Source organism: Narcine bancroftii, chromosome 4 (assembly GCF_036971445.1).
Source record: "Narcine bancroftii isolate sNarBan1 chromosome 4, sNarBan1.hap1, whole genome shotgun sequence".
NCBI lineage: Eukaryota > Metazoa > Chordata > Chondrichthyes > Torpediniformes > Narcinidae > Narcine > Narcine bancroftii.
In genome coordinates, this window is record NC_091472.1 from 287162429 (window position 1) to 287178443 (window position 16015).

The 16015-nt window shown below is 39.2% G+C and overlaps 1 protein-coding gene across 1 annotated transcript in view; it reads left to right on the top strand.

Moving 5' to 3' along the window:
• lrp2a (low density lipoprotein receptor-related protein 2a) overlaps positions 1-16015 on the top strand; it is a 246552-nt gene that overhangs the window by 58557 nt on the left and 171980 nt on the right. The window contains exons 21-28 of the mRNA XM_069936227.1: positions 1021-1302; positions 3232-3471; positions 5259-5378; positions 5474-5590; positions 6107-6484; positions 8568-8816; positions 13239-13450; positions 15165-15349. Of these exons, the coding sequence (XP_069792328.1) occupies positions 1021-1302; positions 3232-3471; positions 5259-5378; positions 5474-5590; positions 6107-6484; positions 8568-8816; positions 13239-13450; positions 15165-15349 (1783 nt within the window). The remainder of the gene's footprint in view (positions 1-1020; positions 1303-3231; positions 3472-5258; positions 5379-5473; positions 5591-6106; positions 6485-8567; positions 8817-13238; positions 13451-15164; positions 15350-16015) is intronic.

Below are 16015 nucleotides of genomic sequence, written 5' to 3' on the forward strand. Positions count from 1 at the left end.
TTGGTGACTGAAGGCGAGGATTCCACGAAGGCTGCGGGCTGCTGCAGTCAAGGGACTCGCACTCAGCTTTGGACTAAAGGAAACTGGCTCGAGATTGGCTGAAGAGGTGCCAGCTATCAGAATCAAAATGTGACAGGGTTCCTAGAGTGCTGGTGGTGTCAGTGGTGCACATCTGGAGCTCGAGTTGCTGATGGTTGGGACTGAAGGCTGGAGAGGCTTGCAGGAGTGCTGGAGGCATAGCCATGGACATTTTGTGACTTGGGGGCAGAGACTGTCTTTTGCTTCTCTTTCTCTGGCTTTAAGGGGTGCTGGACAATTTCTGCTGATAGCGAATCCTTATCTGCCTTTCGGTAGTCTAAAGGAAATTTTGTGTAATACCACATATTCTGTTTTATTTCATGGCAATAAAATAATCTTGAATAATCAGAACTGAAACAAATTAGTCTTGGTGGCAGAGAATGTAAAGAAGATCAATGTTTCGAACAAAAATTTTTTATAGAAGGGTGAAATAATGGGGAAGTTAAGGAGTAAACTAATATCAGATAAAGCTTCCTTATCTTTATTAAAAACATAAAGGGGTTGTAGGTCAATTGGGTGTAATTGGGCGGCACAGGCTCAGGGGCCAGGGAAGAGCCTGTAATCGAGCTATATGTCCAAATTTAATTTTTTTCTGTGTAATTTTTTACTTATGTTGTTTAGTCTTGGTTTCAACTGGGATTTTAGTTGAGTCATTCTGACGGAGACAAAATATTTCTGGTGAGCTTAGTTATTGCAGAGCAGTAATCTGGATCATTTCTGTGAATGGAGCAATTCCAGTGCCTTTTATTTAAATCCATGTTATGAGTATGAGAATTTCGATCACATACACAAGTACAATATATAGATGCACCAAAATTCTTTCTTTCAGTGCATCTGATATTTAATGAAGCAGCACTTATATTTTAATGAGTGCTAATATTGATGAAATCGTTGTATCTTCGGCATTAATCTGATAAGCATTTTGATGTTTTTAAAACATAGGATCAAATTCCTGCAACAAACCAACAAATCCCAATGGGGACTGTAGCCATTTTTGCTTTCCGACACCCAATGCTCAGAGAGTCTGCGGCTGCCCTTATGGAATGAAACGAGACTCCAACAACATGAACTGCATTGAAGATGCATCTGGCGAAGCCCCCACACTACAATGTGCCATCTTTTCTTTCACTTGTGCCAACGGAAAATGCGTGCCGGATTATAACCACTGTGATGGAGTCGATGACTGCCACGATAATAGTGACGAAGTAAATTGTGGAACTTTAAGTACGTACTGTTGAAATTTACATACAATGCAGCCAACATCTCAGCACAAATGAAAACTTTAGGGACCTAATTAATTTGTTTAAAAATACCTTTATTTCTTCAGTTGCATCAGATCAAATTTACCTTTCAGCACATTTAATTAAACATTCTTGGGCTAAGAAATAAAATATTGTGAAATTTTACTGCATGTCATTAATGCTCCTCTGTTCACAGAATGCTTATCTTTGTTTCATGAATTAAATTTATAATATACCTATTGATTTCAATTATTTATGAATCATTACATTTAATTACTACATAATGAATGATACCTGAAGCAGTATTTTGATTGATACACAAGATTACCTTGAGCCCCAATAAGCACAATTTAAAATGAGAAAATATGCTTGAGTTGTTCGCTACTATGGCAATACAACTATAAGATGCGTTTACGTTTCATGTCTCATGTTTTAACAGATGGTGTTTTATAAGAAAACTTCAATTTAGTGATATCACAAATAGATTTTTTAATATGTTGAAACTGATAATCCTACAGGAATAGTAATTAAAAACCATCTATTTACAGCACAGAAACAGGCCAGTTTGGCCGAACATCTTCTCCCACCTAGTTCCACTGACCCGCCTGTGGCCCATAACCCTCCACACCTCTCCTGTTCATATACTTTAACATCGATCTCGCTTCAACCACCACTGCTGGAACTTCATTCCATACCTCCACCACCCTCTGCGTGAAGAAATTTCCCTTAAACTTTTCCCCTTTTACTCTCAATCCACGCCCTCTTGTTTGAATCTCCCCCACTCTCAATGGAAAAAGCCTATCTACATTGACTCTATCTTTCCCCCTTATAATTTTGAATACCTCTATCAAATCACCCCTCAACCTTCTATACTCCAGGGAATAAAGCCCCAGCCTGCTCAATCGTTCCCTGCAACTCAAACCCTGAAATCCCGGCAACATTCTCGTAAACCTCCTCCGCACTCTCTCTACACTGTTTATGTCCTTAAACTGCACACAATATTCCAACTTTGGCCTTTCCAGTGCCTTAGACAATTTCAACATAACATCCCAATTTCTGTATTGTATACTGTGATTTACGAAAGCCAACGTACTAAATGCCGCCTTCTTCAGCAATGATCCAGCTATTTCTTAACTTCTTAACATGATCAATGACCTGTACAAATCACTAGTGACTATGGTTTTGGAAACAATTGGTGATAAAATGCTTGGTACTGCTGAAACATCATATCATTTTAAGGCATTCCTTTATTATGGCATTAGAGTGCCAGCATATATTATGGTTTCAAGTTTGTGATGAGGTGTGTAATTTGATTAACAAACCGAGCAAAGCTGTTACATTAATACGCAAGAGGACATCAGTAAGTAAGGAACTGGGTGCAACATTTATCTTAATAGTCATTTCTTGCTAATTTTTGATAATCTGCCATATTTTAGTGCAATGCTAAGATTGATAGCAAGCAATTCCACTGTGTTCCTCCAACATATTGTGTTTCAGATTCCAGCAATATGTAATCTCTTGTATGTATCCAACTTTAGTCATTTTTTAATCTCACTGTGTACACATTTTAGTGCACATATTATTTTCAGATCCCCCCCAAAAAGTCTGATCTTATTTTTGAAAAGTTCAGTGAAGTGTCCCAAAAAAAAGGTATATTTCAAGGATTTTGTTGATGTGTATATTTTTTTCTACATGTCCCGTGAACAAAGAAAGCATCAGTGGGTAAAGCAGGGGGAGTACTTTAAACATGTGCCTTTAATTTGAACAAGTCAGTTAAAAGTTGATGATCTTTTATCGTTAAAACAAGGTGACTTAGCATCTGATATGTGTTCCCTGTGAATAGGAACTTCAACTTTTTTAACCACTTAAGCAAGCCATTTATAAAATCTGATTTTTATTTCTATATCCCTAGATACTACATGCTCTTCATTTGCATTTACATGTTCAAATCACCAATGTATTCCAAATTACTGGAGATGCGATGGACAAAATGACTGCTCTGATGCAAGTGATGAACAGGGATGCTTAACCCATGGACCCAGCACTTGTTCTGCAAGCTATTTTACCTGTAATAACTTCCTTTGTATCCCGAAAAGATGGGTATGCGACACAGACAATGATTGTGGAGATGGTTCAGATGAGCTGAGCTGTAGTGAGTATCATTTTATTCCACAGGATAATCCTATAGTGCTCGAGGTTGTTCCAAATAACCTGTTCTCTTTTGTGATCCAGTATCGTCTTGTAGCAGTCTGCTTCAATGGTTGAACAAATTGTAGTGGAGCTAAATTGGATACTTTGGGAAATGGGCAAGAGATTATGATGTGTGTTCAATCTGGTACATCCTGCTTTTATCACACTGATTTTAACATGTTGCCAGTACTAACTGATCAGCTAGTTTGTGTTTCCTAAGATGAGCCTTCACCTCTTAAAGGGGGAGACACATAAGGGGCTGCAGCAGGAGCGGGAGAGATGTTCTCAAAGCTCACGTAAGAAACATCTAATTGTGGGACTACAGGAGAGAACTGGCACTGGCTTCCTATTGCTGCCTTGATGCTGGAAGCCTTTTTCCAGGAGATGAAGAGGAGCAAAGGTCCAGGAGATGCTGCACGCATACCCAAGGAAGATGTAGCTTAGGAAGTCAATTGTTAGAGTCAAGTCCCAAAATGTTGCAGGTAGTTGAAAAACCTCACTGCTCTGGTCATTGAATGCCTCCTCAACAGTCAAACCCTGCCAACTAGACCTGTAGTTTCTGTCATTGCATCCCTATCATTCACCCCTGTCAATCAGGACCCCTTCCTTGTGCTTAAAACCGCTACTCCAAAACTCACAATGTGTGCCTCTGTTAAACTGCATCGCTTAAACAGATAACACCAAGCTTATTAAGTCATTTCACCCTCTTTTGAATGAGAAAAGTTACTTCAGCTTGAGGCAGGAGCCACCAGTTGACAGGGTAAAGGCACAGCATCTTTGCCTTAACTTGACAGAGGAGATGTTCTTTCTTGCTGTCATTTTGCACCAGCTGTTCCAGAATTTGTAGTTAGCCGTAGTGTGGAAGATCTAGAGATAGTGATGGCCTCATGATTTGGCTTCATTTTCAAGTGCCAGTTCCCCTCGTCATCACCTCTTTTGATTAGCCAGCGGCAAGTTGATTAAGCACCCATCACTTAATTTAACCTGTTACCCCATCACAATCCCATCTTTGCACTCTTTTCTTTTCGTATAGCCAAGTGCTATACTTCATGAGTTCTAGTTCCAGTTTATCTCTACATATACCAAGGAAAAGTGAACTAATTGGTTTTGCAAGCAGTTGAGCAAGTCAACTCATACATAGTACAGCAATAAAACATTTGGGCAGTCTGGAGCAATTTACCCAAGCAGTGGTAGAAACTGAGAAGAAAATGACAATAAAGGCAAATATCACGCAAGTTGACGCTTTTGGCCCACCTTTTGAGATTTTTTTTGTTGCATATAATTTAGTAGTATGGTTACAAGTACAAAATGCAATGCTCAAATAGCTTTCATCATAACATTGGGAATGAATACCACAAACACCTACAATTTCAGGGGTCATGCAAATTCTACGACAGAGGACATCCTTAAAAAAAAAAGTTGAAATCAATCAGCAACTGTTCTACAAGCACTTAATTTAAATTCTGGAATGTGGGTTTAGATCATAGAGCTCCCCGCATTACTAGAGAATATTCTCTCAACAAGGATTGCAGCTGTTCAAGGAGGTAGTTCACCATTACCTTCTGAAGCTATTAGGAATTGGCCACAGATGCTGGCTTTGCATCCCAAAATTAATTTTTGAGTAATCCCTTTAAGATGTTTTGGAGGTACGTCCCTTCCTCCTGCTGCAGGAATTGCTAATTCATCAAAAACATCAAACTTTTTTTAAACGTATCTCTTTTTATATATTTTTTTTTAAATAAAATGAAGATTTCACAAGTTCCTGCCAACCTGAACAGTTTTTATGCCCAGAACATCGGTGCATTGACCCAGCTTATGTATGTGATGGCAATGAAGACTGCTTGGATGGATTAGATGAGCAAGGTTGTGGTGAGTGAAAAGTGCCGACAGCAAATTTATCATGAGCTTTTCAAACCATTTTGTTTTGATTCAGATTCCTTAATCAGAATTAATATTCTTTACAGTGTACAACTGTACTTCCTATCAGTTTAAATGTGCAAGTGGAGAGCAGTGCATCAGTATATTCTACCACTGTGATGGTGTTTTTGATTGCCTTGATGAATCTGATGAGACAGGATGTCGTAAGTATCCAGTTTAGAGCTAATTAAATTTTTTTTTTAATGCATTTCTATGCACTTGTTACTTTGGTTGTGGCTCTAAATGTTCTTGCTGTTCCTTCATTTTATGGAAATAAGGGCCAAGATCTGCCACCCTCTAGCTCGTTTACTTTCTTATACAGGCCATTGTCAGTTGCATACAGTTGCATCGGTTTCTTTCTCTGAATTTATTCATCTAATTAAATTGGGAGGCAGTGCTGTTAATTTATGCCAAATTATATTTGCATCCGGTACACAAAACACTGGAGAAATTCAGCAGGTCACGCAGAATCCATAGGAAGTAAAAAGCAATCCACATTTTGGGCCTGAGCCCTTCGTCAGGGAATATTCTTAATCTTGTCATTTTATACTTTGATAATGAGCATCATTTTAATAACCTTTCCCAAGTGATAGGTTTGCCAAATATTAATTGACGCTCAGGATTGGTTAAGCTAAAGTTGAAAAGAAAACATTAATTGCAGAATTGTTTTCTTTTTATAGCCACTCGACCTCCAGGAATGTGTCACCAAGGTGAATTTCAGTGCCAAAGTGATGGGGCTTGTATTCCAGCAAATTGGGAGTGTGATGGTCATGGAGACTGCACTGATGGATCAGATGAACATATTCGCTGTTTACCAAAGAACTGTTCTACAAACTATTTTCAATGCGATAATGGAAACTGTGTCTCTATGGGGTGGCTGTGTGATGGGGATAATGATTGCAGGGACATGAGTGATGAAAGAAATTGCCCAACCCAGCCATTTCAATGTTCCAGCGGCCAATGGCAATGCCCTGGTCTCAGCATCTGTCTGAATTTGGGAAAGATTTGTGACCATACTCCAGACTGCCCAAATGGTGCTGATGAGTCTCCACTCTGCAGTAAGTAAATAACTTTTGGTACTGTCGCCCAACATGCGTAATGACTCAACAATGTGCATGTAAGATCCAAAAATAATCCAAGAATAATAATGATGGGTGAAATAAGAAAATGGCAGTGCTGTCGGAGGTGCTGTAGTAGGAGTGCTACTGCTGGTGTGGACCTGGGAGAGTGGACACACTGCACTGCTTTGAAGGGTTCTACCACCCAGTCCTAATGCCGCCGGCTGCATACAGGCAATAAACAGCCTGTTATAGGAGCAGGCAGTGTAATTAAATGAAAATCCACTAAACAATGGCCCGTGCCCAAGATTGTGGCGTCTATTCTCGGCAGTGGCCACGAGGGTTTGCAGACTCCGGGGTGCAGCGGCACCAGAAAGTGGGAGAACCCCCACCTTGCTGAGAAGGAGAAGCAGAGGAGACTACAGGACAGTGATGATGGCAGTGGGCCAGTGAGGGGATCAGCACCTGAGGGACTCGCGCAGACTCTAAGTGACTTGTGATCGAGAGATCCTCATGAGCTGCTGGAGACTGGGTGCTGGAGCGCTGGAGGCAAATCTACAGAAACTCCGACTCTGAGGGGACTCTCTGTTGCTTCTCTCTCTCGAACCATAAGGGGCACCAGGCAACTCTTTGTCTGCCTTACAGCAGGCAAAAGGAATTTTTATGTTATATTACGTTCTGTTCTATTACTTGGAAATAAAGGAATCTTAAATCTTGAAGCAAATCAGGGTAGGTTCAAATGGCATGGGTGATGAGTCAAAAAAATAGGAGGGCTGAAGTTGTTTACAAAATTTTGAAATGATATAAACACAAAATAGCCTTTTTAAAATTTAAAAGCATTATAAGGCTGGGGCTCCAACTGATACAAACAGAAATATCCTGTGAGTGTTTTTTCACCTCTTCACTGACTTTGGTGGTAAAAGAATCATAAAACCTATAACAGTAATTTATACTGTGTATGCCTTGTATATAATGTCAGGCAACTCTGGTACATGTGATTGTGTATTTGAGGTGTTTTTAAAAATATTTCAAAAACTTAATAAAATTATTTAGATGAAAGATATTCAGACAACGAAAAATGTTTTGATATCTGATCTGAACTGCAAATCTACCAAACAGGTCAACATGAAAAATATGAACAGAATTGAGTCACCTGATAAATATTTAAATTAACTAGTTAGTGAGTTGTGCTCTCTTATTTGTTAATAGGTTATATTCTTATTTTGCTAGAACTATCTCACATGATAACTTGATCAACAAAGGAGAATTAAAATGCTTTGCTGTACACTGTGCTCATATCCACAAAACTAGTCTTCAAATTCAATGTATTCCCCAACTTACAATCTATGCAGCTTGTGACCATCTGTATATACAACTGGGGGAAAAACAACATATACTCATCAAATTGTTGGACCACTTTTTTGGGCCAGAAAGTCGGGGGGGGGGGGGGGGGGGGAGGAGAGGGATCAACCTTTACATGGGTCAAACTTTTACAGTTGGAGTACCTGCTTCTTTCAAGGCTTTGAGAGCTGGGATGGCTGGGATCAGGTGGTAAGTTTGTGTTTGGGGTGTCGGGAGTTAGTATGCTCAGGCATCCGGGACATCGGGAGTTGGTATGCGCGGGTAGCGGGATTTAGTATGTGTGGGCAGCCGGGGCAAGGATGCACGGGCAACAGTTAGTATGCTCGGGCGGCCGGTGCAAGGATCCGCCGTTGGGAGCTCGGATCGGCCGGTAGCTGGGGTGAGACTGGCCTTGGTGTCCGCCATGTTGTACTTCTGGCTTGCCTCCATTTCAAGATATGACCAGTCAGTCAGAATGGAACACGATTATAAGTTGAGAACTACCTGTAATTTGATTTCATAAGATGTGCTTGAAAGATGATCCTTATCCCTAAATTAAGCATAAAAAGTCTCCAAAAAAGCCTTTTGTTTTGCACTTGCATCATATCAAAAGTTAATTACAGCACAGAAATGTGAATATTATCTTTATATAAAGTTTAAAATGCAGTTCAAAAATTATGAATGCTTTTGTTTAAAATGCTGTTCTAAAATTATGAATGCTCTTGTTTATAACAATATCTAGATACAGAAAGTTGCAATCAAAATAATGCAGGATGCACACATGGATGTGTTCAAGGGCCCTTTGGTGCACAGTGTACTTGCCCAAGTGGCTATCAGCTTACAACTGATTCCAAGACCTGTGAAGATATCGATGAATGTAATCCACCAGGGATTTGTAGCCAAATATGCTACAATGAAAGAGGCTCTTTCAGGTGCACCTGCGATGAAGGTTATGCTTTAGAACTTGATCAAAAGACTTGTAAAGTTTCAGGTAAAGTTTGTTGTATTGGCCTATGTTCAGCTGAAATGCATCTTATCAGTCCATTTACTGTATTGTAACATAAAGGTGTCACATAGTATTTACCATGTAAACTAGTTTATTAGCATGTTTGCTGAAACTGATTGTAAAATAGTTTTGCATAATGAGTGGAAGTTATGAAGTTTGAACTCGTGTGAATCTCATGGCCATTGAAAGTAACAAAAGTTTTTGGCTAAACAGAAGTAAATGTGGATAGCTTAGACAGACAACTTGGTTGGTATGGAGAAGTTGGGCAGATAGTCTTGTTGCTGTACTGCATTACTCTAAAACTCCATGATTCTAGTAAGTCTTTGGCTATGGATATAAAGGATCTATGTTGGATCAGTTATTAAATACCTAACGATAGACAAGTACTTCAGTGAACTGAAAAGTCATCTGGTTCAGAACTAATCTGTTCATTTCTACATTGAGGCCATCAGTGAATTCTTTTTGCAATTTAAATTGAATTGTTGCCATACAATATTCTATCCATGATTTTTTGCCTATTTGCCAGCTAAGTTCTCTGATATCTATTAAAGAACAAATGTTTTTTTTTAACTTTTCACTTAAGTTGCTATCAAATGGAACTAATGTTTTTTTTAAAAATTGGGATAAAGTATAGTGTAAAACTTTACCACTCTGCTTTACTGCTGTCATCTTATTCAGCACAGTCAATCTTTTAAGCTAAAGGAAGAAAAGAACATGCAACAAATATTATAAAATGTTTTGTTCCTTTACATTCAGTTATCCACTTTCAAATTTATTTACTATTTGCCCTCCAATTATTCTATTGGGAATTACACCTTGCTGAATGATGTGGTGAATCATGGATTCTGCTTGTATTTTTGTATGGAGGGGTGGCACAGTTAGCTTAGCAGTTAATGCAAAGCTATTACAGTACCATCAGCCCAAGTTTGAATCTGGTGCTGATGGAAGGAGTTTGTACGTTCTCCCCGTCTCTGTGTGGGTTTCCCCTGAGCTCCCATTTCCTCCCACCTTTTAAAACATACAGGGTTGCAGGTTAATTGGGGTATTAGGACAGCACGGGCTCGTGGGTCAGAAGTACCTGTTATATGTCCAAATATTTAAAAAAAATATATAGACTAAATATAAATATGTAGGAAATTGAAGAATTCAGTGGATAGTTTCAACAAAATTATAAACTGGCTTTATGATATTTAGGCCATTTTCATGTACAGCATTTATTTTAATAAGTGAGATGAACTGTCCATGGCCTCTGCTACTTTTGGATTATTCTTGATCGAGGTGAAACTCAATGCAAGTTGGAACCATTTGGATAAACAAGCATCAAGTTTCATTGAGCATAACATTCATCCATTGAATCTAATGCAGGTGGCTGTTATCAGAATTGATGTAAACATATGCTGAGAGTTTCCAGTTTAACTGGAGCAATGAGAGGTGTCTGATAGTGGAATCCTGTTATAAATGCTGGAAATTCTGAAGGATAATGTGTTGGATGGATGTGGATGCTAGTGAGGTGGTAGGTGAGAATAAGGGGGAATTCTATGTTTGTTGCATCTGGGGGTAGAAGGGGCCAAGCAGATGAGCGGGAAATGAATGAGATGCAGGTGAGGGCTGAGTTGATGGTGGCAGATAGCCAGCCATGTTTGTGGAAGAAGGCAGACATTTCGAAAGATCTGGACTGGAAGACCTCATCTTGGGGACAGATGTGGCAGAGATGAAGAAATTGTGAGAAGGGAATCTTTGCAGGGGACTGGGTGTAAAGATGTGTAATAAGTTGGTTGCGGGAGTTGGTGGATTTGTAAATTATGTTGATGGAAAGCTTGTCTCCCGAGATGGAGACAGAAAGGGGAAAGTTTTGTTGGAGATGGACCAGGTGTATTTGAGATTGGGGTGAAAGTTGACAGTGCAGTGAATGAAGTTGATGAATTCATCATGGGTGCATGAGGCAGCCCCATTGTAGTCCTCGATGTACTGGAGGAAGAGATAAGGGGTCTTGCCTGTGTAAGCTTGCAGCATGGATTGCTCCACAAAGCCCACAAACAGGCAGGCATGACTGGGACCCACGCAGGCACCCATGGCTACTCCTTTGATTTGGAAGAAGTGAGACGAGTTAAAGCGAGGACATGTTCTGCCAGGTAGAGGGTGACTGCTCGGGTCTCTGGTACAGAACAAACAAAGTGCTTTAAGACCTTTTGTATGGGGGAAGTGGAGGTATAAGGGGATTGGACATCCATCGTGAAGATGAAGCGGTAGAGTTCAGGAAATCTGAAGTCATTTTGAAGAGAGTAGTTCAAATTTTAAACAAGTGATTGACAAAGTATTAAGTTAGGCATTATCTTGATCAGTTTTGTTTTAGATTTCTTACACAACAGTCATGTTCATGTGTAGTGTCCATACTAAGCAGATACTTGTGTGTATATATTTTCTTAATAGGCTCCTGGACAAACCTTTTTTTTAAACATTTATGCCAATGTATTTTAAATAATGGGGAATATAAGCGCTGGGACATTGTGTTACAACCTTATAAAAGATTGTTTAGCTAGTTCTGGTTGTCACATGATAAGAAGCATGTAATTCTGCTTGAGAGAGTGCAGAGGGGATGTCTGAATTGGTTTCAATGAAAGATTATTGTTAGTTTGGGTTGTTTTCCGTAGAATGGAGGAAGTCAAATAATGACATGCTAGAGGTATACAAAATTATGATGGGTAGATGGTAATTTTTTTTTTCATGGTTGGGGAACATAGGTTATCACCTAAGTGAAAGGTGGGAAGTTTAGGGGGAGTGTGAGGGGGAATAATTAGACATAGAGCACTGAGAACCTGGAATGTGCTGCCTGAGCTGATGGTGGTAGATGATCTCACAATATTTAAGAAGCATCTGGGCAAACACTTGAACTGCCAAGACATAGAAGGAAATGGATTTAATATAGGTAAATAGGGTTATGGTAGATGGATACAGTGATCAGCATGAACATTTGAGGCCAAAGGGCCTGAATTTGTTTATAACTCCATGTCACAAACAACCCTATTGCCAATCAATAATGCAGAGAGTTATCTGCCTAATGAATCAGATTGACTAATGATCTACAGACAAATAAAAAACACGCAGATACTGAAAATCTGAAGTAAAAAAACTGAACATGTTCAACACATTCAGCAGGTTAGGTCATATTTATGGAAAAAGAAACAGTTAATTTTTCAGTTCTGAATCCTTTGTCTGACAAAGCAAAGCTGTGTCACAGAACCAGTCCTCTTAACAATCTGAAGAAGTGACAGCCTTCATATTTTTCCTTCCATAGTTGCTCCCTGGCCTGCTGAATGATTCCAGCATTTTCTGTTTTGTATTTCACATTTATGGCATTAAATTAAAAAAAAAAAAAAAAATTCTCTTCTTAATCGCCCTTGCTTCAGTACCACACTGCACCTACAATAAACCCCCCAGTGGAGTGGAGATGGCCCACAAGTTAAACATGAAACTTGTTGATCTGATGATATCCAACAAAGAACGAGGATCAGCTCAACCTCCATGGCATTACAATATGCAGGCAATGCTGTGTGCATACATATTTGGAGATTGAACACAAAAATGATGGGCTTCACACTAAACATCTTAAAAAAAAACCAGAAGTACCCTTCCCCAACAAACAAGATCCACGACATCCCCTGGAAAAGTGAATCACTTTCCACCACTCAGTAACTACCTCTCAGTGAAGGTAGAAATTGATGTCTTTGGTGAATCTACACAGCCTTCACCCAACTGAGACCTTAAAATGGCATCAACCTCTAGGTCCACCAAGCAACAATGAATCCCATCTTTCTAAATGTTAGGGAGTGTGAATTGCCCCTTAATGCTGTTGATGTTTTCATGGTGGGAGCATGGAACTCATTCCTGGCAATGATGGTGGTAGCAGGCATAATAGGAACTTTTTAAAAGATTTATTAGATAGGTGTATGGAACTGAGGAAAATCAAGGGTCATGCAGTAGGGAAATTCTAGGCAGTAGTGTAGATTAATAGGTCAGCACAACACTGTGGCTGAAAGGGCCTGTACTGTGCTGTAGATTTCTAACTTCCATGTTAAGATTGTATGGAAGCCATTCACCAAGTGTGGAATGAGGGCAGGATCCAAACAGCTCACCTATCTGCACCCAAGGTAGAGTTTGCAATTTTGGCAAAAGACTCCTAAGCAACGTCAGAACCAACAGAATTAGGGTCGAAATCAGTCATCGTCAAACTGTTAATAACGCAAACTCAAAGAGCAATTTTATAATTAGGTTCGAAGGTAGTCATCTTCAAGCTGTCAATAACAAATTCAAAGAGCAATTTTATTGCTTTGACGTTATTAATTTATTTTTTAGTGAAGGCTTGTTGCTTTGAAGTCAGTGCAATTGACATGTTTATTTTCCATTCAGATTCAACAGATGTTCAGTTAATGGTAGCAAGCCAAGGTCAGCTAATTTCAGAAGACATCAAAGTATGGCCACATGTCATTCAAAGTGTGATCCGTGATGGAAGACATATTGTTGCAGTTGATTTTGATTCTAAAACTGGTCGAATTTATTGGTCAGATGTAACTCAGGACAAAGTTTGGAGTGCTTTTCTAAATGGAACAGATCGAAAAATTGTAAGCATATTTCTGTTTTCTGGTAGATAAATATGTGAAAATCACCTGTGCTAGCTTTGAACAGGACAATTCAGATAATGGAAGCAAAACTGAGATGAAGAAACAGTGAGCTGTTTGACTATGGAGTAGTATTGGTTTCCTGAGCTAGTTCTGGGGAAGCTTAACAAGCAACAGACTTCTTCTGCATGAGGTTCAAGACATAGTTCACGATGCAACAATCCTTTCAGTACAAATTCTACTCAGAGGACTTCTGCCTTTTTCTTGGAGGAAGTGAGGTTGGGAATGAATTAAGACACCATTCTCTGCTGTCAAAGACAAAGGATATGGGTGCATCTGTGTAAGTTAGGAGTGGGAGGCAGGATGAACACAAAGGATTAGCGTTCAAAGATGGATGCCTTGAAATCTCAGGCAACGTTCCAGTTAAATTTGAGCTTTGTTTAAATAGTTGCAACCCATAACTCAACCATCTGTTGTAAGTTGTATAGTTCTTCATGCACAAATTGCATTGTGCTGTACAATCTTTTTGATGTAACTGTAGATGCCTGTATTCTCATACTTGTGTGCATCCTTCAACTTTTGTATGGGCTTTTATACCAGCATTTTAAGGTCCTGATGACATTCAGTGTTTGGACTTTCGAAAAAAAAAATCAATAAAATGATTGCACAGCGCTGAAAACTTCTGCATTTTAATTGTGTTTAGACCAACAGTCCAGTCAATTATCTGAAGCTGAAATACACAAATATTTAAAATCTTTTAATATTTAAGGATCTGCCACAAATATAGCAGGATTTGTTGCATCTGACCTGCAGTACTAAATTTCAGGGAGTTTAAAAAAAAATCTGGGAATTATGTCTTCAATGCTGGTTTTATAATGTATCTATGATCACAAGTACTAAATGCTTGCTGCATTTGTGCTCCAAATATGGAGCCAACTATTTGAAGTACTGTGGGTGTGTGTTACTAAACAGATTATTTATTGCTCTATTTCATTGTGCTCAAAGTAATGGCCTACAATATTCTCAGAACTTCAAGAAGTGCATTAAAACATCACTGAGTACTATTCCATCAACTGATTTCGCTGTTAACTGGCTACATGAAAAGTCAAAAGGGTCCAGGTATATCATCAATGGTGGGAGGGGGGATGATAGCTCAATTGATCCAAGAGGAGATTTGCAATTGGTGGATGAAATTGGCTGGTGAATTGGATAATCAGTGTGTCGTATCTGGTAATGGCTGTGAGGTTCTAGGGGAGAAGGGGGGAACAGTGCCTTAAAGAAGAGTCATTAGGTGAGTAATTTAAAGGTTAATGAGTTATTGAATTCCAAGCACACCCGGATGGGACCAAATTGGAGAGTTCTTTCAATTGCACAAAAGCAAAGCTTGAAACTGATGTGAAAGCCTGCTTCTGCACAAGCGGTCAGCAGCCTACACATATCCATTCTATGCATTGAAGATCCTGGAAGTGTTTTCTAAAGGTTACCTGTACGGTTTGAATTAGATATTGGGAGAACCCTGAAATGAGAATTATGTGTTTTTTTAAATCATGGTGTCAATCTCTGAATTTGACTCACAATTCATTTCTCATGGAAATTGGGTTGCATAGAACATAAATGCATAGTATATGGTATTTCTTAGACTAATTTCCGGATAATTTTCTTCTATCTGGTGTGCAAGCCTGCATCATCACAAATGTTTCAAATTCTTTACCAACAGATATTTGATAGTGGAGTGACTGTCACAGAAAATATAGCTGTGGACTGGATTGGCCGCAATCTTTACTGGGTAGACTACGTTCTTCAAACGATTGAGGTTGCGAAACTGGATGGCAGATCCAGAACTGTGTTACTCAGTGATAATGTAACAAATCCCAGAGGACTGGTATTGGATCCCAGAAACGAGTAAGATTAAAAAAAAAGAAATACAATGCTTGTTTTAAATCTGCATGTATGTTTGGGAGGAAGGGCTATTTATGTGAAGAACTCAGCAGCTCTTTTCTAAAGCTGGCCATGTGAAGAGGACCATTTATTAGTGGATCAGGATATTCAACGTTCACTTCTCAAATATAGTTTTTTTTTTGTTCGCTGAACCATGATTATTTGCCATTCATTGTTTGGCAGGAAGGAGATTCTTCTGAATTGAGTGTTGTGTCACCTGGCAGGTGTGCTCAAGTTTCAAGAATGTGTTAGGACCTCAGTGCTGCTCAAGAGGCTACTAAAGCAGATACGGTATTATGGTAAAAGCACCAGCATGGATAGAAGAAGGCAAAGAGTAGTAAATTGGGAATTTTCTGTCTTGCTGCCAGTGATTAGTGGAGTTCTGCAGGGGTTGGTTTTGGGTCCGCTACTTTTCATGTGATATATAAATGATTTAGATACAGAATTTATGCCTTTGTGGCCAAGATCGTGGATGATTAGGTAGATTTGAGGAAGCAGGAGTTCTCCAGAGGGGCTTGAAAAGTTTGGGAGAATGGGCATCGTGCATAGGGAAGTGTGTGACCATGCACTTTGGTAGAAGGAATGAAGTAGACTGTTTTCTAAATAGAATTCAGAAATAGAATAGAAGTC